General features: G+C 31.7%; 1 protein-coding gene across 3 annotated transcripts; it reads left to right on the forward strand.

Annotated features, from left to right (window-relative positions):
* The first annotated feature begins 974 nt into the window (after nucleotides 1–974).
* LOC110021811 lies at nucleotides 975–24,841 on the forward strand. 3 transcript variants are annotated; one of them, XM_020720466.1, is made up of 3 exons: nucleotides 975–1,089; nucleotides 9,725–10,595; nucleotides 24,527–24,841. In XM_020720466.1, the coding sequence occupies exons 2-3, from the start codon at nucleotides 9,736–9,738 to the stop codon at nucleotides 24,699–24,701; spliced, it is 1,035 nt and encodes a 344-aa protein (XP_020576125.1). In that variant the 5' UTR covers nucleotides 975–1,089; nucleotides 9,725–9,735; the 3' UTR covers nucleotides 24,702–24,841. The 3 variants fall into 3 exon arrangements, with proteins under 3 accessions (XP_020576125.1, XP_020576127.1, XP_020576128.1); XM_020720468.1 differs by having other exon boundaries at nucleotides 9,752–10,595; XM_020720469.1 differs by having other exon boundaries at nucleotides 9,756–10,595.
* The last annotated feature ends 2,284 nt before the right edge of the window (nucleotides 24,842–27,125 follow it).

The raw sequence follows: 27,125 nt of genomic DNA on the forward strand, positions 1-27,125 counted from the left end.
CAAGTGTGACGCGAAAGTTATTTCTGAATTATTTTTAAGTTATTTTTAAATTATTTTAAATAATCTCAAAATAACCCAAAAATAAAGACAACACTTTATTTTGGGTTATTTTGATTTTTTGGTTATTTTGAGATTATTGAAAATAACCCAGAAATAACCTGAAAATAATTTGGGAATAACCCTGTCGCATATAGAGCTACGTCAGAAGTCCACACAGAAAAATTAAGCCGATTTAGAAGACCGAATGAGAGATAAAGTGGTATAAAAATTAGCAAAAAAAAAGTTTTGGGTAGTACTTTAGTAAATAACGAACTTTATATGTCCATAGGTGAATACATAGGAAATGAGTGTTAAGGGCATGACATAAACATTAGATAATTTTTATGTATTTACATATGTAATACCTAAATTTTTCTATGTTTATATGAACACCACTCAAATTTTTAATATCAAATAAAATAAAGCATTATTACTCTACTTTTTCATGGAAAGATTTATGGCACAAAAGTAATTTTAAAATAAATATGAAAATTTAGATGCTTGATATGTAAATATGTAAGAATTGTGTGATATGTATGCATGACTTTCTGAAATTTAAATAAACTCACATAGCTGTTGAAGTTTATTTCAAATGCTACTTAAGATTACTTGTATTTTATGAGCTATATAATAAAGAGATGATCATTTATTGTCCTTATATTGGTCATCAAATTAATTTTAAATATGGGTCACACTAAAATTATAAGGAATATTTTAGTACAAATTATGCTTTGCAAAAGATAAAAATTAAACGCTTTTAAAGAATTTATTCTATTTAAAATCTTCAAAATTTATTTATTGAGTAATAATTTAAATTTTTAATTAAGGGACATTTATATGCATAAATAAAATATCATAAATAAATAAAAAAAATTGGTTTATAATTAAATGCAAATTATCCACCAAAGTAAATGTTGCTTTATAAATAAATAAAATTCGCAGTCTCCGCTCAGGCCGGATTCCGAGATCCCATTCAACGCCGAGAAGAAGAGGAGAAGGCGGTTGACGGCGGCGGCCGATCTCGTTCTCCTTCTCCCAATTGGCTCAAAGGTAGCTTCTTTAAATCTCTTGGGATCGATGGTTGTCTTATCGCGAACTTTTATGGAGTAATTAAGCTATTGAGATGCGCAGAGACAGTCTCTGTTTAATATATATGCGCGATTTAACTGATGTTTTATTCGTTTTCTGTTGGAGAAATATGTTCTAACTTCTTTTTCCCAATTTCCTTCGGCCGGTAGGTTGTGGTTGCTGAGAGCATCTGTTTGTTTGGAATTTGTTTTTTGTGGTGTTCTCTAGGGCGAGGGTTAAACTAGGTGTTTTTGTTGCCGAGTATCTACTGCAGCGATTGATGTAATGTTATGTCCATTGATAACTTTCAACTATGATGATCTTGTTCGTTTGTGCTAACAAGAGTATGTTTCTGGCTACATGGTTTCTGCTAAGGGCTAGTTTGTTTGGAGATAACTAGTTGGAAGTGATTTGAACTCAGTTATGGAATTAAATACAAGCATTTTTTTGGTTGATAGTGGATGAGTAATTTCATATTTTTTTAGGGCAATCTCATAGAGGTTAAGGAGTTTCAATTTTGAAGGCTTGAAATTCAACTTTAGTTTAAATATGTTTTGAATAGTATAAAACTAAGGGAATGGTGGATTTGAATATTACTTTAATTTCTGATATTTATCAAGTTATATAAATTAATGGGAGGGTGGTAAACGTAAAACTGAATGCAGCCTAATAAATGCTTGAATGGAATCCATAAGAAATAAGCTTTTGCAGAACAAAGATAGATAATTGAAAGACACTTCATTGAAGCTTACTCTTGAAACTTTTATCCTAGAACTTCCAAATATTTGCATAGAAAAGTGTATTCAAGTGTTTGGTGAAATGGCAGTTCCATGTAAGAGCGTTGAAACTAACCAAATTCTTTTTAAGACTATTGTGCTTGATTTCTCATCTAACCTAATTGATATTCTAAGTTATATTTTGAGACATTATACTTTTCATAACTTGTACAAGAAATCTGTCATATCTCAAGAAATCTGTCCTGTCTCTCTAATATGCTTTCTTTATGTAGGGGGATTGTATGACATAAACATATCTTTCCTCTCTCTCCGTGCCATACATTTGAATGAATGCGACATTAGATGAAGTGGCATTTGGTCTATCTTGGGTGAAAAATCTCTTATGGAGTATTGAGAATAGGTGATGGGAACCTTGTCTTTTGGAATTGATAGAGCGAACTTCTCACATCATACATGATCCCTCATGCTTGCTTGTAGGTTGTAGATGAAGTGATCGAAAGGCGGAATTTGTTTCTCGAGCAACACAAACTTCCACAAAGCTACAACTTGATAAGGTGGGAGTGTGGGAAGTAGTTTTCCAATTAATTTGATCTTCTTGGATGGTCATAGAGTAGTAGTGATGTTTCATGATTAGGGAAGATTGGCAAGTAAGGAGGTGCTAGGTGCCCTCATAATAATATTGGAGGCTACAAAATTCCATACATTTGATGAGAGTAGGAATTGACCCGACCTCTGCAAGGTTCACGAATTGCATGTGTTATTCAAGTAATACAATGATCGAGTCAAGTTTGTTCTCACGAGGATGGAGATTAAAATTTTAAATTATGTCCAATATTGGTCCTATTTCAAGTCAAGTTTTATCCAATTAATAAAAAATCTTTTTATGGTTTTATTTAAGAGATGAAAAGTTAAATTTTTTCTATGATTTTTCAATTAAACTAACTTTTTTGGACTAGTGAACACCTCATATGATCGTACTCAATGTTAGGTTCTCTTATATGTGTTGTCAATCAAGAACAATGGTACTTTTTATGCTCCGTTGAACCATTAAAGAGCATTGAGATCTCATATTACAATTTACATGTTTGAATCATGCAAAAACCTTCAAGATTTTCTATTCCTCAAAATGATTGTAATTTTCTAACAATTATACTCCTATGTTATTAGAATGTTTATTTCTAACACTAATCTTCCACTAGTTTTTTGTCAAATGTGTTATATCACAGTGAACGTTAATATATATATATATATATGGCTAATATGTAAGTAAATGAAATTTGCAGGTTAACAAAACAACGATCACACATATTTCATTTCAAAACCTTAATTCCAGAGTACAAAACATAAAAATGTACTAGTCTAATTAATTTATGTTTAGTTACAATACATTGAAAACCAAACATAAAACATCGAACTCAAAACACAACATTTGAGTAAATGAAAGGAAAAAACCTAGATGAAGTCTCAAGGATCCCAAATTTGTTGAATCTCCTCCTCTTTCTCTGCGGACTTAGCTTTCACTCACTCTTGCACACTTAAGACACTCTGCACTGTCACACTCTATCCTCTCCACACACTCCACACACTCCACACACTCCACACACTCTACTCTCTTACACTGAATTTTTCTTTTCTAATTATATTATAGATAATTAAATTTCACTAAAGTTTTTATGATTCAATTTTTAAAAGCAAAATCATAAATTTGAATAGAAAGTATCAAATCTTAGCCCCAAATATTTTTTTCACATATTCATCTTTTTCCTTATTTTTTGACTTGAATTTTCTTTGGAATCATTTGTTTATTAATTTTTAGAGGGTTGGTTGAGTATTTTCTACTCTAATTTAAATTTATTTCTTTATTTTTATTCAATTGAATATATCGTTATCTTGGTCAATTTTCATTATTTCCATTATAGTTTAATTAATACTAATCCAACACTATCACTTAAATTAATTAAGTATTAGAATCCTAAATCTTTATATTAATTAAATATTGTTATAGGCCAAGGCTTTATGTGTTTAATGGGAAATAAAGTTCAAAGGATCTATCAAAGCTACTAAACAATTTTGTAATAATTTGAAATTGTCTTAAATATTTAGTTAATTTAAACATTTTATGAAAGTTAAAAAGTTTCAAATTATTATTTCAAGGCTTTTCAATTTTTAAGATTCATTTGTTTACCAAAACTAATTAGATCATAATCTTAGGCTTTGATTATCGTGAAAATAAAGTCATAGGGGTTTGTTTTATGAAAATTATCACGAAAAAAAATGATAGCACTGCAGTTTTGACAAGACAACCTTGCTAAACTCACATATCAACACATAAAATATACATAAATGTTTTACTTGACTGTATTGAGTTTATATTAGAAAATGTAAAATTAACTCTCGAAAGTAATAATAAACAACAAAATATACAAGTACAGTTCACCAATAAAAGGATCCCCAACTTAATTTTTTATTAACCAAACAAACAAGTACCATGCTTAATAATAAGCATAATTGTTATTTTATTTTAGTTGTGTCAGTCCATGATTATCAGTCTGTTTGGGGCAGCTGTCTGTGAAGCTGCTGAAGAAACATCAGTTATTTAAAAAGCTACAGTGACTATTATAATTTTTTTTTGAAAAAATCAGATCGTGGTTTTCTGGCAGTCACTGTAGGTAACCAGGTCTAGTGGGGAAGTATAGCTTTCAACTACAGTTTTTTGATAACGCAGACAAAACACAGGTTTGCCAAACAGAAAAAACTGCAGTGCAGCACTACACCGCCGCCTCAAATGCACCCTATGTCTCTTCACCTCCCAACAAGTGCTCAATTTTATGTCATCAACTTGATAATGTCGAAATTCTTCGTACTTTTTTCCAAAATCAAATTTTCTTTTGCGTAAGCTTTGATCATAATCTTAATATGTTTGTTCTATTGGAAAATTTCCTATCCTATCAAATTGTAACCCCATTTTATTATCTCTTTGAATATATAATCTTTTGTTATTTTTTCAGTTTCATTCAATATCTCTTTTGTAATTTATTAATTTTTATTATACCACAAACTTCATTAGAATATGTAGGAGGTTGATTGGATTATAAACTTCGAAAATTATTTTTTGATCACGTGTTCTTATAATTAACTTTTCTTTTGTAAATCTATATTAGTCCTACTACTTGTAAGAAATGACAATCTTAATATAATTAAGATTTCCATATCCAAAATAATAAAATAAATAGATAAGATGAATGTAACAACCTTAGTTAAATCATTCTCAATCATTCCTCTAGGATATGTCATTGATTGATTTGTTAATTGAAAACTTCTAGTAGGTTGAACCCCTCCTATTTCTAGTCTCTTAAATATTGACAAGGTCATTGAATTTATGTTGGCTCCTAAGTCTGATGCGGGAGAGCCATGCCTAGCAGGCAGGGGCACCCAGGCCCGCGCTAGCATGGTAAGTGCCGCATGGATTGTTTTCGCAAGACCCATTTTTTTTTCTTGAACCGAACTTGTCCAAGTTTTTTCCCTTTTGAGGAGTCGGCTGATCCTCTTAAGCCACTCCTAATATTCTCTCATTATATATTTGTATTCCTAATTTTTTTAGTTTTAGTTTTTGGTGAGTTTGTTTAGCTCAACCGCTAGTGTCTATTTCTCTCTTTGAGGGTTATATTCGAGGAATTTGGTGGAGTTCCGTCTGTATCTCGTCGGAGGCAGTGATTCTCCTTGAAGGGTTGAGTATTGTTTCAGCTGTATCACTCTCGAGGTGATATTTATCCTTCCCCAACTTCTCTCCATCCCTCCTGCTTTGCTACCATGAATTCCTCGCTATAAACGCCTCGACAACCACCTCTCGGATGTCTTCCTGCAGTTGATGCTCTTCTAACTGTCGTCTGATCACTGCCAACAACCTAAAATTATTCGTTCGAAACCCATGCTGCTTTCCCAGCCACCCACAACCTGCCTTGCTGCAACTCCGTAAGCCCCTCGCCTTGTTGTCTACTGCTATTCTAGCTACTTGAACCACATCCCTGCACCTCACTGTTGTTCTAGCACTTCCCCCACATTGCCATTGCTGTTCCCGCTGCCCAAGACCATTCTCAGACCGCCTTGCTGCTGTGCTAGCGCCGAAGCCACCCCCACAACCTAGCTATTGTCCCGCCGTGCATAACCACCCATAGCTACTGTTTCTTTGTTGTCCAATCCACCCACCCCTTGCTACCACCTCTCCAAGCCCCTATCGACCACCAATCTCACCTGAGATCCAACGTGGTCTAGTGTTTCTGTCGTGTTTGTTGCTAATTTTGATTTCTAGGCGCCGTGTTGTTGTATTTTTTCTTTCAAATGTGTGTGTTGTATTCGTTTATTTGTTATTAGTAATAATATTTATTTTTCATTGTGATTTGGGTTAACTTTGATATCATTTGATATTAAAGCTAGCCTAACTCTAGTTCTATCTTAGGGTTTCTAGCATCCGCCATACCCTATCTCTTTCTGCATTCTCCCACATTGCTCCCGACTGCCGTATCTCAATTTAGCTGCCCGCAACATCATTCCAATTACCATTTTCTACAGTTCCAGTCTCCACCGCCACCTTCCTCTCTATCCTCTGCGCTGCCATCGCAATCCCAACCCTCCATTTTCACGTCCACTACTCTTCCCTCATTATAGCCAACTTTCTTATCCTTTTTCCACTCATTAGTTGGACCACTTTACATTGTTTCATACCCTTTTCTTTTAAATTTACTTCTATGTTGCTCGGTAACATCCATTGGGTTTCTTAGTTAATAAATTTGCTAGTTGCACTAATTGACTCTCAATATTTTTTTTATGGTTCCAGTTTGACTTTATAATTGATTATCTATTTATAATACCAAGTCTTCTAAATTTTTTTCTTTAGGGTTTAGGATTTAGGATCTAATAAGTGAATCTAAATGAGTAATTAGGTCTAGGATTTAAAGGGATGTGCGTTTGGTTTCTCCAATTTCCTATTAATTTGGTTTGATAGTTTTTTCAATTAAAATTAGGATAATCTTTTCAACCTGTGTTATAAGTGTTTGAAAAGGGATTGTTTGTTCTATTGTTCACGAAATATAAATTTTCCACAGATTGTGGCCCAAAAATGTCTGAATGTGCAATTTTCATCTCATCATAACTTACAAATTTCCATTAACTAGGATTCACTTCTTGGTTATCTAACTTTTTTAATAAGGCTGCTAATTGGGAATTTAAAATGGTTAATACATCATTTTCAAGAGCACTAGCTATCCTCTTAGAATTAATTCTCTCTGATGATCATTGAAATTTATTTATTGTCATTTCTTCCATTTAAGCATAAGCTTTATCAAATTGTTTTGACATAAGAAAATCCTTTGCAACATCTATAATTGACTTTAAGATCTGATCAACCCTTTACAGAAAGTTTGGATTATCAGCCAATTTGGTTTGTAATTGTGCGGACACTTAGTAAATCCTTAAATCTATCCCAAACTTCATAGATCGGCTCATTGTCAAACTAGGTGAAAGATATGATATCATTCATAAGCTTGGCTGTTTTAGATGGTAGGAAATGCTTAGAAATTTTTATGGTGGATCATTCCAAGTAGTAATTGAACCAAGAGAAAGATAATTTGACCACATTTTAATTCTATCCCTCAAAGAAAATGAGAACAATCTCAGTTTAATGGTGTCATTAAAGACTTTTATACTTAAAAGCTACACAAATCTTTAATAAACTAGTTATATGTAGGTTAGGATCCTTAACAGATAAACACCCAAACTGAATATTTTGCACCATTTAAATTATTGCAGGCATAAGTTCAAAATTATTAACTTGGATAGTGGGTTTGTTTATGCTTTGGTGAATACCCTCTACTAATGAATTGACATACTTCCTAAGTGCTCTATGTTGATCTCCCTCATTTTGTTAATTTTCTATTATTTCAAGATTATTTTTGTTCTTTTATAGCTTTGTATTTTTTTACCGCTCTTTTCAATTTCAAGATCAAACAATATTAACTCACAATGTTAATCCTACGCTACAACCACCTTAAGGTTTTAAAGATAACTCTTCGCTAACAATTATCACAAAAGGGTGGAATTGTAGTCACAATGGAGCTATAACAATAAAATAAAATTACAAATACATAAAAATACAATGGAATTATAAAATAACACAGCAGCGTGCATTGCTATAACACGATTTGCATAGTACAAAAAAATTCAGAATTTATACTACAGTCTAATCACTATAAAACACACATGGTTGATACAATCAGCACAATACACAACAAAACAATGATAAATTGAATTAAAATATAACCTTTTTAAACTAATATGAACTTAAATTAGAATTTTACCGTTAAATCCCGACAATTGCGCAAAACATTGAATTTTGAACCATACTGTTCCAATAATTTTCTATTAAAAGGTTTAGATTACAGTGGATATTAATATACATACGAAGAATATGCAATTAAATAAATATTGCAGGTTAATAAAACAACAATCACGAATTTTTCATTTCAAAATCTTAAATCCAGATTACAAAACATAAAATATACCACTAGGCGAAGAAGTTTAGTTACATTACATTTAGATGAAAATTAAACATAAAACATCGAACTCAAAACACAACATTTGAGTAAATGAAAGAAAAGCACCAGGATAAAGTTTCAAACATCCCAAATCCGCTGAATCTTCTCATCTTGCTCCATGGACGTAGCCTTTTCACTCACTCTCACACACTTAAGTCGCACTCTAGGCTCTCACACTCTAAACACTCACACTCTCTACACACTCCATTCAGTCCACTGCATTCTCATACCACCTCCCCAAAATAAAAATTTAACTCTCTAAAACAGCCTAAGACCGCTCCCCAACTCCCTTGAGCCGTTTTGAAACGGATTGAAAGACAGATTGGTCAAGTTTTGGCATTGCGGCGCCATGACGTAGCACTGTGGCGCTATAGACGTTGCCTATAACCCTCAAAATAGAGCATTGCGACGCCGATGTCTCGGGTATTGACCTCTTTTTCATGGATGAATTGTGACACTACAAACATAGCGCGTAGGTGCTGCTATAGTAGTGCATAGGCACTACTACAATAACATTTCCATGTACTTTCCAACTTGTCATTCTGTAAATATCCTGCATAAAACATGTAACAAATGCCATAAAAATACAAAATAATGCAACATTTACACAAAAATACACAACAATTTTTATGCATTTTGAACACTTAACAGGCATCTCTATAGATCTTGAAGATGCTTTACCTTTTATTCACATTTAAAATAAGAAGTGGAGGATCAATTCAGAAGGGCATACTCTTTTGGATAGACTCATTTGCATACAGGAGACTTAGATTCCTTCGCTATTCATCTAATGTGGAAATGGACTAGATGTTTTTCAGTCTCTGAAGGTTGTCAACTATAGATAGTTGAAGTTCCAACCTAAGGGGAAGCATATTTTGTGGGAAAACAGTTGACAAATGGAGTGGTGATGCTGTTGAAAATAGGGTAATGCCTCAACTAGAGTGAGAAGTGAACTTGCAATTGTTCTTATTTTGAGCTGTTAATCTTGTCAACTCTTGACCATGTAGACTACATAGATTTAGTGGAAAATTATGTATGTTCGCATTGTCAATGTTTTCATAGGAAATTTGATCGGCCTTATTGACTCATGCAGTTTTTTTTTTCCTCGCGTATAGTAATTTGACTTTACATGCTTGGCGTGCATGATTATTTACTAGTACAAGCTGTTTGTTGCCCAAAATTATACTCATTTTCATTTGTATTTGTAACTTTTAATGAACAAAAAACATGAATTTGTGAGATTATGTTACTTTTAATTTATTTTCAATTTCTTACCATACTTCACCTAAGAGTATTCTTTCATGCTACATGGTAAAGATAGTATGGAGAATGGAGCTATGGTACTGGATTTGCAGGCACAGGGAGAAGAGATTTCCTGGAAGCAGGACTTGGAGATTTTCCAATCTCAAGTTGATTCACTGCGGGACAAATTATTGGAATTAAAAGTCGGCATTCAACGCTCAGAAAATGTTGCAAAGAGTGAGCTGGATCTTCTTTGGTGTAAAGTTGCAACTATTTCAGCATTGCTCACTTCTCTTAAATCTAAGGCAAGAAATATGGTAGTTATGCATTTATCCCAGTGTTCATGTGTGGCAAAGCATGAAGATGGAAGAAAGCTCAGCAATGTGGATGTCGCTCTATGTGATTGTTCTAAGGATGTGAACCCTTCTTATGAAATTCTAGCAAAAGAAACTTCATTAACTAGTAATTTTAATCTTGGATCACTTGAAGCTAATGATCGAACCTATACTGGGGAAGTATTAAGGTCAGTAGGCATGGTGACAGATATTATGGAATCACTTGTTAAAAGGGTCATCATTGCAGAAACTGAAGTTGTTTATGAAAAAGAGAAGGTAAATTTAGGATTGACAGAACTAAGAAGGAAGGGCCTCCAAATTGACAGAATGTCAACAAAGGTTAAAGAGATGGAAAACCTTGCAGCTAGTACAAATGATAAACTTAATGAGATGAGGCAAAGGGTTGAACATCTCATGCAGGAAACATCGAGACAGAAGCAGCACGCTGTAGAAAATGAGCAAGAGCTTTCTCGTGTAAAGCAAGAATTTGAAATGCTGAGGTCATTTGTTAACAATCTCATACGTTCCAGAGAGGAAGCATTATCATCAGATAGTCATGTACAAACGAGGGATGTTTTTGATAGGTATGGCATCTATTGCGTTTTGATGATTTTATATAGTCCGTTTTAAACAGTTGAATACAAGATTTGTTATTTATGGCATTTACACACGTAGCATGCAATTCCTATGTATTTACGTATCTGTCACCTAAACTTTCATATTTACACACATAACACTCAAATCTGTACTATCAAATAAAAAATCACACTATTACCAATTTTTACAAGTGAAGTACAGCTTTTCATGCATTGATTTAAAGCACCAAAGTTCTATTTATGTAAATATGAAAGTTTAAGTGTGAGATATATAAATACATAAGAATTGTGTGCTACGTATGTAAATTTCCCTCCTTGTTTTGGTCCATATGCTTTCTGGATGGTCGTTTTGCAAATTCTAGACAAAGTTCTTCTTTGCTAGGCTTCGGAACATTATTGGTTTAGACTAAATATTAATCATAATCATAACTTAGTTTTTAATTTATGTATTGAACTGCTCTTTGCTGCTACTCTATATTGAAAGAATGTTTCTTTGGAGATATATCGAAGGCATCTTTTATGCTTTATTTTGGAATTTGATGCTAAAATAAAGAATCTAGAATTTTGAGATAATATGGTCTTGGGTATTTTGCTCAGCTAACTCTATTATGTTCCATTCCTCTTCTCCCTTCTTAATCACTATTTTCTCATGCATGCTTCTTTTTCGTATTTTTGACTCCTTTACATCATGCTACTTTGTTAAAATATATTTGTTAGTAATGTATTATGAACATATAATTAGAAGCTTCAGCAATTTTTTAAGCATGCTAATTTACTATTGGTAAGTTTCTTGCGAGCAAGCAATGCATGATTTAAATATTTTAACTTGTAGAAAAAATTTAAAAAAAAAATTTGAACTTGTCTTTCTCTATAAATCAGTGATAAACTTGTTTACCAATTTTTTATTTGATTGCATGAAATACTATTTTATCAAATTTTTAGTCTAGTTGTTTGGTAAGGTGATTTGAGTTGTCAGTTTTATGAAATCCAGCTGGCTTATAAATAATGAAATAGGCCACAGATGGAGAAAAGCTGGCATTTTGTCAATATATTGACTTCATTGGTATGATATTTTATACAATGAATAAACCATGGTCAATTTTACTTCTTCTTATAATGCCCGAAGATTGTACTGGTAAGATGTAAGGGAAGAAGCAAGGCAAGCTCGCCCAGGAGTTGATTTTAAATTAAAAAATAAAAGTTAATTGCTTTCAAAGATCTGCAAAACAAAATAACATGTGAAAACTATAACAATAATTCAAAGCTCAACACATGTAACAGGTAGCATTCACGAACTAAGGTAATACAAAGACTTCTAATTTTTTTATTCAAAGAAAGTGTGCTATACCAATTAAAACTTTTTTTCTCGGTTTGAATTCCGGAGGAGAAAATTATGATTGGTGTAGGTTGACAACAATTATAGTAATTATGCCAAATATAATTAGTTCAAAATTTTTTGCTGGCCCTATGTCGGAATGATAAAGGTTATGATTGATGTTAGGTGAAATCAAATTGCAGAATTTATGCCTAAGTTCATAAAATGAATTTTATTAGTGCCAGGACATTATGTAAAAGTGATGCTTTACAAGCTATGCCGGTTTAATGTAAGGTTGGCGAGGTTTTGTTAGAACATTATCATGAGTGATGCACCATTACTTAATGCAATTGTGCTAAAAGTGGACATGATTTTGCCACACTTGAAAATAAGATTAGATTGTTTGAAGTGAACATGCAGTGATAATACGAGAAAATTAGTGGATGCATTTGTCAGAAGAATAATTATTATTGTGTTTATAAAAAAAATATTTTTGTGTTTATAATAAACTAAGTGAAATGGCATAAATTCCAAGGATATTGGGAAAATTTATAACCTTCTTTGTATTGGATGGGTTAATAATAATAATAAGGATTGTAGTAAGTAGAGAGTTGAAAGATTAAATTATTGAAGTTAATAAAGTTAATAATAAAATTGTTGATATTAAGTTAATTGTTGGTGAGGATATTGTAAATGTGGTTAGTGTAATAACTGTATAGAAAAAAAATTGATATGTCGGTTTGAGTAATCATTTCAACGTTCTTGTAACTGTAAGAAGGATAAGTTTAACTTGTTCGAATTGAACAGAGAGATCAGAAGAGATAGCAAGAGCAAGAAAGACAGGTGTCAGAGGGGTAATCTAGAACATGCCGAAGGAGTATGGACGAGGGTTTTGAATTCCTCGAAGGATAAATGCGTGTGTTCTGTATGAGAGGGAAGAAGTTGAAGGAGAGGAATCATATCTCGCATGCATAACCCTAGCGGATTGCATACGCTTGGGAAGAAGGGAGATGAAGCCGAAGTCGCATATTTTGTGTGAAGGAGAGGTGCGCTTTACATGCGGGTAAAGGGAAGAGTTGAGTCGAGGAGCTCGATGCGCCAAGAAAGATGGAGAGTCCGAATTGAGCCCCAACATGTGCATAGGCAAGAGGCTTCGTGTGGGAGGAAACCAAATCGAACCCTAGCATGTAGCTTTTGGTCTGAGGAAGACCGAGCCGAGCCTTTAGGGATCGTAAAGGTTTCAATATTTTGTTTATATTAGATAAATTATTTTAATTAAAAATGTTATTATGTTAATGTTAAAATTTATGAATTGATAATAGTGATTAAGTTTGTAAGCACACAAATTAAAAATAAGGGAGAATAGAACCGATCGGCCGAACAAGCTTGAGTAGGTGTTTTGGTTTTTTTATTTAATTTTAACAAATATTCGTAAAAATTCTAATTTTAAAGTTAAGTTTTAAATGAATAATATCAGAATTGATATATTCAAAGTATGTAAAATTATAAAAAGATTTTGAATTACAAGGAGCAGGAAGAGGGTAATAATGCTAAGGGTTTTATGTTTTTAAATTAAAGATTCTTTTTAAATTCAAAATTGGTGTTAATTATATTTTTATGAATTGAAATAGAGATTAAAAGAATTTTAATTTAGAGGATAGAGTTTTGGATCATTGATTTGGTAGAAGAAAGAAGAGAGTAACTAAGGTAAGCTCTCATATGTGTCTTTTCTTTTGATTAAATAAATAAATATTCTAAGATCTTGTTTGGAGCACCAAAAAATTTTGGTGGCGATGTTAGAAATGTAGATAATTGAAGATAAAGATAAATTAATAAGTATTAATCATACACAATGATATTAGGTATTGCAACAATAAAAGATTTCAAGAAGAATAAGCTAATTAAGTAAGATTAAGATGAGTAATTATATTTTTATATTATAATAATGCTTCTTAGTTCTGATTATATTTTTAATTTTTAGTTTTGTAAAATTTATGCTTTATACTGTTAAAATTTAGATTATCAGTGATGTCTTTATATTATTAGGCAAGAAATGTGCATGTTAACAATTCTGCATAAAAGTTGCACAATGATTTATTTATGAAGTTATTAGATTATTGTATGACATTTAGATTCTAGAAAATTTATCAGATTATTATATGATCTTTAGATTTTAGTATAGATATATTTATTCATTGGTTAATAAATATAAAATATCTCATAAGAAAAAATGTGCTATGACCACTGAAATAAAAATATGTATATATAAATACTTGTATGTACATGTTGAGAGAAGTTCACTCATTTATAGTACTAGTCTAAGATGCTAATATACTCGTCACATGTAGATATTTCTTAAAACTTCTGTCAATCGTGTAATTCAGATCACGAACCGTTGTGCCGACAATAGTAAGCCTAAAATGGGTCTCGTTGTGCCAATGATATATGTATCAACCAAAGGTGTGTTAGGTTATGTTTAGACGGTGCTCCCGAGATAGATACATAAGTTAAGAGTAAGATGTGCATTAAAGTTAAAATATTAAATCTTGAATATTAAAAAAAAGATAATGCATGTAAAAATTCTACATTACTTCTATGAGAAAATATCTTGAATGTACAAACTAATCATTATATATTTTTTAGAACATATTAGGAAAGAATAATATACATATTGTCTTTTTTTCCTTAGATTATTGTAGTTTAAAAGTATAATTTTTTCCTAGGTTATTTTGGATAATTCATTTTGTTATTTTAATATTTTTCATGTTTTAAGTTTGGAAGAGAGTGTATATAGCAGACTAGGACAACGAATTGAATGGTAAATTTATTATTGGTTAAATTATATTATTCTATTTAGTAACTCTTTCAATTTATTTTGGTTTTTAACTGCTAGAGATAGAAAATGGAAATAGAAAATTTTAATTTCACAGTCCACTCCCACTTGAAATTCTAAGCCATTGAGCCGGATCGCGACAAAAGTGGTATCAAAGACAATGTTAGATTAAATAATATGAATCTTAATGAAGAACCAACAGGATAATTTTGTGAATTTTTAATCATTAGTAATTTAAGTGATTTGAGTTAGGTTAACTTTGACTAGATAACCTTATTTTATCTCAAACATATGGATGCTCAAGAGGAGATTGGGGATGCTCTGGAGGTGGGAGAGGAATTATCACCCAATGTCATTGTGAATGCAAATGTCACTTGGTCCAGATGATGGCGGCTGTGACCCAACTTATTTAGGATTCTAGATCACGATCTAATGGAAACAATGGTACTCTTGCCATAGATAAATATTTGAAGATGTTCTAGGATTTATGATCACCACTGTTTAGGAGAACTGAAGGGCCAATAGAAGCTGAAAGTTAGCTATTGCGAATAGAGTAGATTTTGGACAGTATGTCTTACTCGAATGAGAGGAAGGTGCCTCTAGTTGCATTTGTATTAGATGGAGAATATGAAAGATGATGGCAAGTGTAACGTTGGGATAGGCCGGGAGGTATATCAAATGAGTCAGTTAACTGGGAAAATTTTATAGAATTATTTATAGATTAGTTCATACCCCTTTCTACACGGAGGCAGATGCAACATAAGCTCTTTAAGTTGATGCATGGAGAAAAGACAATTATGTAGTTTGAAGTAGAGTTCACTACACATTGAGGGCACCACAACTTATATCTACTACATATAAGCGTTACAGGTTCTTTTTTGGATTAAATGATTCAATCGGACAACCATTAGTGTCATTTAGGATTAAAAATTATTTGTGCTAATAGAAAGGGTCAAGCGATTGAAAATTGATTTAGCAAACTTAGAATCGTAAAGACATGCATAAGAGGAAGAGATTGAAATATGTGGCACTAACAATTAATTTTGGAGAATCTAATAGGAAGAAAATAAAATCATATGTTGACGGAGTTATTTTCCACTATGGTATTAACTCTACTAGCTCGTGTTAAGTGTGAGAAGCTACACTATGATGAATGCTTATTTAGTTCTAAGGTATATTATTTATGACGATAGCGAGGAGATTTGATAAAAAATTGCCCTAATTCTACTTAGAGATCAACACCAAATGCTAACTCAGAAAGGGGTTCAGCTCAACAAATTTTTAGAATGGATTTACTTTTAGAAGCTGTTAGCAAAAGATGATAAAAAATGGTACAGTGACTCAAGGAGCAACTAAAGTAGAACATTCGATTAAGATCTATTCTTTAACTTATCAGGTACTTGAATAACCTATTACTATTGATGTAGATGCTAATTGAGCTTGATCAATGTTATCATATTTATGTTGAGTATCTTTATGTTCTTTTATTTTAGAATTTGAGTGTTTTTTAGTTATGTTAGTTTAGGATGTGGTGTTAGTTATGTTTTCATATTTCAGAGGTTTGGAGATTATTTAACTGAATTATCTTATCGCAAATCTTAGGTTTGTCGAAACTATTTTCGTTATCACTTAACAAGAATTAGACTTTCTTTTAAGATTTTTGGATAGTTCATATTTCAGCTGCATAATGATTGGCTTTTATGAAGCTCTTAAATTTTGAACACAAAATTTTATTAGTGAGAATTGTAATAATCATAGAAAAAAATTTGATATGCTAGTTTGAATATGCGTTTGGAGGTTTTCATAAGTCTAAAAAGATTAAGTTTCTCTCGTTTGAATCGAAGAGAGAGATTGTAATAGATAATGAGAGCAAGAAAGAGAAGAGAGAGAAGAAGAAGAAGAAAGAGGAGTCAGAGGGGAAACCTAAGGCGTGCCATAGAAGGAGTAGTGACAAGGGTTTCGAACACCTCTAAGATTCAACACGTGCGTCTTGTACGAGAATGAAGAAGTTAAAGGAGTGGAATTGCACCTCATGTGCTTAACCCTAGCCGATTATTTGTGCTCTTTAAGAAGGGAAACAAAGCCAAAGTCACGCGTTCTATGCAATGGAGAGGTGGGCCTTGCGTGCCGGTAAAGGGAAGAGTTGAGTCGGGTGGCTTGGTGCACAAAGAAGAGGCCAAATGAAACCTCATCATGTGGAGAGAAGGAGGCAAGGCGCTCTGTGCGAGAGGAGACCAAACCAAACCATAACGTGTGGTACTTGGTATGGGAAAGGTTGGGCCGAGCCTTTAGGGAAGGTAAAGGTTTAAGTTTTCTTAAATCTTATGAATTATTTTAATTAAAAATGTTATTTTGCTAATAGTAAAATTTTATGAATTCATCACATTAAGTTGACAAGCACTCAAATTAAAGACATGGTGAATAGAATCAATAGATCAAACAAAATTTTAGTGAACAGAGCTTTAGTAGGTGAATTTAGGCTTTGTTTATTTTAATTTAATCTATATGCATATTTCATTTTAAGGATTTTAATTTTAAAGTTAAATTGTAAAAGAATAATATCAGAATTGGTAGATTCGAAATAGTAAAATCAGAAGATGATTTTGAATTACAAGAAGCAAAAAGAGGGTAATTAAGGTAAGTGTTTTATATTTTTAAATTAAAGATTTTGTTTTTTTTTTTAAATTGGTGTTAATAATATTATGAATTTAATTGAAGATTAAAGGAAATTTTGATTCAACGGATTAGGACTTTGGATCATTGATTTGGTAGAAGAAATTAGGCAGTAATTGAGGTAAGCTCTCATTATGTCTTTTCCTTAAGATCTTGTTTAGAGCACAATGAAATCTTGGTGGCGATGATAGGAGAAATGTAGGTAATGCTTTAGAGGAATTATTATGGGTGTTCAAATCGAGTAACACTTTAGAGAAATAATTATGGTTGATAGGAGAATTGTAGGTAACGCTTTGAAGGAATAATTATGGATGATAGGAGAAATGTAGGTATTGCTTTGAAGAAATGTAGGTAATGCTTTAGAGTTGTAATTATGGGTGATCAAATTATTAAAACGTGTGAACGCTTTTGATATCTCAGATATATTATTCAAAGTGATGGTGATATAGATGGGAACGTTATTAGCAGAATTCAAGTTGGTTGGTCGAAGTAGAGGAACGCTCGAGTCTATTTTGTGATTGAAAAGTATCACTTAGGCTAAAAGGAAAATTTTATAAGAAGGTGATGAGACCTGCAATGCTCTATGGGGCAGAATGTTGGCCTTTAAAAGAGAAACATAGAACTAAGTTAAGTGTTGTCTAAAGTGTTGTCTATGCTTAGGTGGATGAATGGCTTTACACTTAAAGACAAAATGCGAAATGAATATATCCGTGATAGGGTTGGTGCAGCTCAGTGGCAGACAAAATTAGAGAGAGTTGTCTTTGATGGTTTGGTCACATTAAACATCGACTATTCGATAATTCAATTGGGAGAGTAGATGTTTTGGATTTGATTTAGGTTAAGAAAGATAAAGGTAAATCTAGAAAGACTTGGGCATATTATATAAAAACGATCTTAATTTATTTGAATTAAATGAAAATATATTACTTAATAAGACATAATAGAGAAAAAGGACTCATGTAGCTGGCCCCACTTAGTGGGATAATTGCTTGTTGTTTTTGTGTTGTTGTTGTATCAACCATACATATAATGATATTCGGTGTTGTAGTAAGAAAAGAAAATTTTAAGGAGAACGAAATAAATAAGATTGTGGCGAATACTTATATTTTTATCTTACAGTAATATTTATTACTTATGATTATATTTTTGATTTTTTATTTTCCACAATTGTACTCTATACCATTGAAATTTAAATTATATGTGATTTATTCATATTATTAGGCAAAAAACATGTATGTGAACAATTATGCCAAATAATTGTATAATGATTTTCCAATGACGTTATTAGATTATTAGATGACTTACATTATGATATAGGTGTATAAATCAAATTATTACATGACATTTATATTCTAGTAGAGATGCATTTTATTCATTGGTAGATAAATAAAAAATTTCTCATAAGAGAATAATGTGTGCTATGAAGAATGAAATGAAAATATTATATATATGAATACTTGTATGTGCATGCTAAGTGAAGAAGTACAATTTCTAATAGTACTGACTGAGGATGCAAGTGTATCTACATGCGTATATGTTTTCCTACCATTTTAGGAAATTGTATAATTTAGATCACAAATCATTGTGCTGACTGGAGATTATCTGTCAGGTGTATCTTTTCACCTTAAACAATAGTAGAACTGGTTTGTGCCCCGTTGTGCTGATGTGATATGTATAGGCTATGGGTGTGTTAGGTTATATTAAGACGGTGCTCTTGAGATGGATGTACAAGTGAAGAGGAAGATTATATGAAACTTGAAAGATTAAAAATTAAAAAGTAAAATAAAAGATAATGCATGTAGAAATTTTTAGATTCTTTCATGAGCAAATATTAAGAATATATTATTTAATTGTTATATGGATTTATAAAGCAGACTAAGAAAGACTAGCATACATTTTATCTTCTTTCGCTTGGTTAATGTAGTTTAGAAGTTTATATGCTCCATTGGGCTATCATATTTTAATATTTTTTTTCAGGTTTACGTTTTTGAATAGAAGATGGATATTAGAAGAGATAATGTATATAGAAGATGAGGACAACAAATTGAAATATAAACTTATTATTGGTTAAATTAATTATTTTTTGAATGACTCTTTCAATTTATTTGTATTGTCAACTTGTTAGTCATAGAAAATAAAAATTGAAAATTTTAAGTTTACCAGCTGAACGTTAATTTTTGCCTTGGAAAGTTTGGCGCCCCACGCCGAGTCGTGACAATTAGTGATTATATTTCTCAAGTTGGATTTAAAAATAGTTTAAATAATTAATTTTGGGAAATGAATAAATGGATTTCTCTCATTAGCATCTGGTTTATTTCTTTCTTGTGCGTAGAAGGATGGATTGAGGATGAAGAGATTCAAAACTTGATATGCACATGAGTGCAAACATAAAGAAACAATGAGGAAACGGTTGCCTAAATTTGTGAAAGTGATTATTGGATGTTATTGATTTTTTTTTTTTGCTCTTTTCTTTATTTTCTTTTCCTTTTTTGAAGGGTGGTGGTTTATTTGGGTAGTGCTATTATCATGATGCAGGGTCCATGAGACAAATGATAATTGGGGTGCTAGGTGTAGGAAAATATGCCGCTTTGGTTGTGGCTGTGTTAATTTGACATTTTTTTGTTGAAAGCTAAATTTTAAATGTTCGTGTTGATGCAATTTTTTTTAGGCAAATCATATCAATACTCTTACAGAGTTTATCATTCATCAAAAGAAATTGCGTCTCAAAATCTAACATAACACTTAGAAAATAAAATTTAAAAATTTGCGGCCATTTTGTAAATTATGTAGGAAATGCATTTGGCTATCATCATTCACATACTTCTTATGGCATTTTTATGTTGTTTACAGTAATCTAAACATAAAACTTAAAAAATGTTAGTGCTTCAATATTGCCTAATGTAGAGTTGTCGAAAAAGGTTGTTGTTCGCGAATAGCTTGTGTTCGACTCACCTTGGCTTTTGTATGCCGTTTACATTAATTTAACATAACACTTACGAAATGCAAGGGCTTCAATATTGCCTAATGTGGAGCTGTCATAAAAACTTGTTCATGTACAACTCGTGTTCGTCTTGCTTAGTATCAAGCAAGCGCATCAAACACGAGCAATTTTTTTAGCTCAATTTATAAATAAACTGAACATGAACAATCATTTGTTCGACCGTATTCGGCTTGTTTTGGATGGAATTAATTAAGTAATTAGAAAAATTATTTTTATTATTATATTTTGATATTGTTTTTTATGCTGTTTAAAAAAAATAAATTTTATTATTTTTTTTTATGATTCAAGCTAAATTTGAGCAAAATACGATCTTAAATGAACAAATGAATTCGAATCGAATCGAGCCTGAACATGCTATTAACGAGTCATTTCGAAACCACCATATTTTGAGTTAAAATTATTCGATTGAGTCGAACACAAACAAATACTAGGCTCGCTCAAGCTTGGCTTGTTTACACCACTAGCCTAATGGCATGTTTTACTATCCTAATGTATGATATTTATGCTTGGTTTCATTTTTTGTCACTATAAAATAATGCATGTATATGATTTGCATATAGTTGATTTAATTTTTCTGATACTATTGTTTTTCCTTTTCTATGTTCAATTTCATCCATCTTGAAGACAAACTCGTGTAATGTAGTTAATCATAAGCAATGGGTTTGTGGTATTGTTGAATTTTATTTTACACACCCATCAGCCAATGCAAGCACCTTCCTTTTTTTGTCCCTCTTCATTTCTCTGCTGTCTTCTACATTGTTGGATGGTATAGCCAGTAACCCCCACTGCAGTACAATCCTGCTGGTTACATCTCGATTCTTTGTTAACCGAATGTGATTTCGAAACTCATTTATAAGGCCAATACATAATTGGTCTGAAAACTCATGGCGGGAGTGTGATGGTTAGGGACATGAAAGACAAATGTGATGTTAATAAGAAGAATGAAAGCCATAGATAGAGATAGAAGAATAATATATATGCAAATTATGACGACAATTTTCCTCCCAATCTATCATCTCTAAAACCATCAGATTCCCAACATTATTTTTCGGACCTTATCTATTGGCCCTTTCAATGGTCTTGGAGCTTGGATTATGATCACTTATTCCTTCTTTTCAACTTTCAGCTGCCTCTTTAAAGGCAGATGGTGTCCCTAATAACTCTCCATTTGTTACGACTTGGTCTTAGGACTTGGAATAATCAAATGCTTGAATAAACTGTTAGATAATGAATATAATTTAAGTTACTATCACTATTAAAAATAATTATTTAATGAATCAAAAGAGCGCTAACTAATAAATTTTAATTCAATTTAAAAGTAAGCAATTATAAATGTATTTACTATTAACTTGGTTGTTTGTGTCTTTGATAAGCATTTTCTTTTCTTCCACTTTCTTTTTTGCAGTTAAAAGTGTTATTGAAAATATCAGTTTAAATTATCATGAGTTATTAATAACTCCGTGAATATTCATATCTCTAAAATTATAGTAGCATAAAAAATTAAAGAGAGAATATGCAAATCAGGTAAAATCCAATAAATTAGTATGTGATCATTGGATTGTTAGTCTAAGCATTGAAAAGATTTAATTCTTTGTACTACACAATAGTGGGGGTATCATATCTTATATATATCACTTTATACATTGCATCTATCATATGAGTATCGTCTAAAATTTATCATTCAAGGTACTTTAATATCTATATCATTTTGCAGTTTTTATGCAAGTGTATCTTTAGTATTCCCAGCTAGTACCATAAAAGTGTTAATTTTATCATTTGACATGTACTTGCAATTATTTTCTATAGATCATCTATTTACGTACATATTATTCCATAACTTTCTATAATTAACTTTATATATTGTAAGATAAACGTTTGAACATATAATAGAAAATTCATTTCATTCATCCCAACATGATGAATCAATTTTATAACAAAAAAAAAAAAAAAAAAAGTATGTTGGTTGATTGAATAATATTAATAATTATTACGGCAACTAATTTAGAAGAAACAGCAATATTACCATAAAAATATAAGCACTCGCTTTGACCTCAGGAGTTTTATTTAGTTTACCAACTTTTAAAAGCCATCTCTGCAGTAGAATACCTATATCAAGGTGCACATAAACATAAGATTTCTATATTTCAAACCTTAACAAAACTTTCTTTTTTCTTTTTACTTTATTCCACTCATTTTAAAAATATGGTTTGTATACTCCCACTCAAATTCATAATCTTTAGTGACCACTAGCAAATATTTTGTTTAATAAGTAATCTATCATTCCAGTTACATTCGTAAAAGTAAATATCATTCTTTTATATATTTCTGAAATTTTAATAAGTAAATTTATTTACTATATCACTACCATTAGGCATTTAATTTGCCACCTGGTCCTTAAATATCGTCTCCTTGTATGAAATTACAGATTATTTAACTAACAAAATTATTTCAATTTTTCCTTCTGCAATCTTCTTTCTATCATTTGAAATTAATTTTTAGCTTTTTCTAAATATATAGATTAGCATTTGATCTATTTCTTGGTTGCAGCTGTTTTCTTGAGCTCGTAATTGCTTGCTCTTTTGCTAGCATGCAATGGACTTGATCACCACTTGATCTCATTGCTCTTGCCCGTGCCTACTCTGGTTCATGCTTTCTGCTCCTCTGCTCATGTGTTCCTTTACTCATCTCCAGTTTCCTGCTCGTGCATCCTCTTTCTTTTCTCTCAGTTCTGACCCCTGCTCACTTCAGCTCCTCTTTTTCCACTTTCTTGCTCACTCTGTTATTCGTCTGCAGGCTTTACCCCCCTCCATCTCCTCACTTTCTTATAACGCAGAACAGACTAATGGAGGTTCAATTGAATCGACACTAGTCAGTTCAATTTTCCTTGTTATCTGTTTGTGGGATGTTACACCACCATAATATAATTTTCTTATTGCATCATGATCCAGTGTGACTGTGATTTGCATCTTTATTCTTTTTCTACATTTTCTATTTTTTTTTTATGTTCAATCATTAATTAACGTTCAACCACTTCTTGATCTCTGTCGTGTTTATTGGTTTATTCAAGGTGATTTACTTTGGTTGAACGACATATGTCACAAAACATTTTGCCACATATAAGATTATGTAAGATTTTTGCACTGCACAAGGGAATCATATACCTGAATTTGTATTTTAAGCAAAAGACATATGATACAATTTTTTGTATTTTGCACTTTTATAAAGCTGAAATGTCCAAAATGTGATTATTTTCCTGGCTGAGATGTTTCTGTTTATATACATCTGCAACAAAACATCTGCTATTGTCGTACAAAACAATAATCTAAATTTTAGTCTTCTTAGAACTCATTCCCGCCTTATTGGGAGCCTCATGCACCTTGTATGCTTGCTTTTTAATTTTATTTAATCAGTGAACTTGCAGTAACTCTTTTCGGATATTGATATCACCAATTTTTTTATTCATTTTCTACATAGAATTCACTTTACTGAATGGCGGTGTTTTATTTTATTTATTTATTTTTTACTTGGTTTGAAGAGAAGGGCGGGTAGGGAATGGTGAGGAGATGTGGTTTCAGTTTTTTTTAGCTGGCTTGTACTATAATTGGTGCAGAGAAAAACTTTATGTGACCAAACAATTCTAATATCTCATTAAATGGTGCGTTGTCATGTTAGAAATTACTCATTAAGTAGTTGATTATTATATTTTGCTGATGGATCATGGATCAACTTATAATTTTGTTAATGCTTATCTGTTAGTGATGGGTTTTTAGGTTTTTGGAATGGTTGGAATGGTGTTCAACTTATACTTAGTTCAGAAAACAAAAAAAAAATGTTGTAACCAAAATATTTAATATTTCATTAAATGGCGCATTTTCATGATAGAAATTACTGTCTAGATAGTCATTTATTAAATTTTGCGGTTATGTAATTCTCAAATGTTGGTGTCTGAATGATAAAAAAATAATCAAGAAAATGTAAATGTGCTTGTAGGTTTCATGCCTTTTATTGAAATCAAATCTCAAAGTTGTTGAATGTAATTTGCTGAAAGTAATCTCTATCAAAATGATGTTTTTTTTTTTTATTTTAATTTTAAACAGGCTTGTGGAAAAGAATTCTCGCCTTGAAAATGAAACGGTGCGGAAAGAGGCTGAAGTTCAGAATCTCATGGATGAGAATGTTAGGTTAAGGAATCTCCTAGACAAAAAGGAGGCCCAATTGCTGGCCATGAATGAGCAGTGCAAGTTTATGGCCTTGAATAAGGGTGGAATTTAGTTAATATCTTATTGCTTCAATTTGTCACACTGGTTAGGAGCCTATACTTTTTTTTTTTTGTTGCTTTAATTTATATAAACGGGTGATTCTTGTAAAATTCATTATAAATTAATCAATCAATGTTTGCCCATCAACATTCATTTATGTTGGCAACATATCAGATACTTTCAATTCAGCTAGCTTTCATATTCTCTATGAAAGATGTGCTATCATGTTTCTGTTATAACTCATTCTACTACTGATAATAAGTTGAGCATGAGAATGTTAAAATGAATGTGTGATAGAATGAGGGATACATGGAAGAATGATTATAAGGGAATTTACATGCATATCACCAAATTCATATGTATTTATGTATCTAACATCTGAATTTTATTTTTTTCCATTTCTATCATAAAAATCTTTCATACCACATACAAAGTGGAATGCATTTTTTCATGCATAGGTAAGGTGGAATATATGTAAAAGTTAAAGTTTAGGTGTTAGTTATGTAATTATATAGGAATTGGGTGGTTTGTATTTATGAGGGGGCAATCTTTCATTGAAGATAATATAAGGGATAATAAAGTTAGTGGGTTAGGCATGTGTACCGAAGGATGGAAAACACCCGCCTAAAATGGGTTTGTAAAATTAGTGTTCAAAGAGTGTGAATTAAGAAGGAATGGTACCGAAGATAGAAGTTGCATAAAAATTTTGTGTGCAAGTAATTTAGTAACTCATGAAACAAAAAAAAAAGGCTGAACATTGGACATTCATAAAACTAGTCAACCCTAATATGGGGATAATCATAATCATAACCATTTCTTAAAGAGTAGAAAGCATAATTTTTTTTCAAGTATTTTTTGTTTAACATGCTGACATTGTATCTCAACACAATAAAGTTAGAGCTTGGAAGGAAGAAGGGGAGACAAAGCTGGTAGTCTAGAGTGTGCTTATTGGCAAAGAATCACCATTATGTGCCTTAGTAGCTGCTTATGTGCCTTAGTAGCTGCATGGTAAGAGCAAAAATTCATCTCTTTTATCAAAGTATTCAGTTTGAAATCATATATCTATAATGATATCGCCACGAGAGACCATTGTATAGTTTGGGCATTTATGTGTTATTTGGTAAAAGTAGTTGATATGTGTGAAAAATAGCAATTTCTCAAACTTTTTTCCAAGTGGCTTCTCAATGATGCCGTAGTTAGCTAGGCAACAAATAAAGAGAGGGAGAGAGAGAGAGTTGCCAAATATTTTATTTATTCAATCAGTTGTTACCTTTACTCTTAAGGGTCTTCTTTATGATGAAAGGATGTTAAAGTGACAATACGTTAAGAAAATAGAAAAGATAAGAAGCAAAACTTAATAAAAGTAACAAGGAAGGAATTATATCCTAATGATACAAATCTAAATATTCTTTAAATAAAAATGTCTAAATTATGCTAGAATCTTTGATTAATTATGCAGTTAGTTTGAAACACAAGCTCATATTAGATGGCCACCATTAACTCCGTTGAGGTATAGATAGCTCTTCTTTTTTGAGTTATGCTAAAGGTATTCATCTTGATGGTCGATTAAGATGTGTAGCAATTGTTCATAAATTACCTAGGAGACATCTGATGGTGGATGTCCTCTCCATTGAACAAAGTAATGTTGGCTTATTCGAAGAATCTCATTTAATCTTATTTAGTAGAGTGTGATCTCAACATTTGCGATATGATCTTTACATTTATATAATCTATCCTTCATGCTCATGGTTTTTTCAGCTGACACTCTATCAGCATCCTTTGTGCTCATGACTTGTTTGATTTTGTTCTACATTCCACCCGCATCATGTGAACTTATGTTACTCTTTGTTTTCCTAGTGTTATACTTTTTCAATTACTCTTGCTCAAGAACCTTTAATAACCTCTCCATCTAGATGTTCCCATATTATGCATCACTTCCACGTCATACATCTCTAGCATTTTCATCTTGTGATGCGACCCCTTCGATTGCTTATGCCCCTTGTTTATTAACTGCCATGGAATCTCTTTTTATGTATTCATTCTTGCTCTCTTCAGCCTTTTGTTGATGTGGGGTCATGATGCCTTAGATATTTAACCAACCATTTCTTTTCTTTTTTAACAAGATTCTAGCCCTCTTCAAAACAAACAATCATCCACTATTCATGAAAAACATATTCTTTCTTCATTGATGTTGATATTATCGAGCTAGCAAGTCCACCCTCTTTCTTTATGGTGGGAACATTTTCTTTGGGCCATTTTAGTCTAGAGTTTATTAACAAATTTATAGCAAACTTGCTCCGGATTGGTAATTTCTCTATGGGGCTTATGAATCCTAATCGTATTACTTCAAGATTATAACTAGAAATATATTACACTTGATTTTTCTTATGATATTATTAGTATATGAAGGGCTATGTGATGCAATTGTTAAAATATT

Source organism: Phalaenopsis equestris, unplaced genomic scaffold (assembly GCF_001263595.1).
Source record: "Phalaenopsis equestris unplaced genomic scaffold, ASM126359v1 Scaffold000148, whole genome shotgun sequence".
Classification (NCBI taxonomy): domain Eukaryota; kingdom Viridiplantae; phylum Streptophyta; class Magnoliopsida; order Asparagales; family Orchidaceae; genus Phalaenopsis; species Phalaenopsis equestris.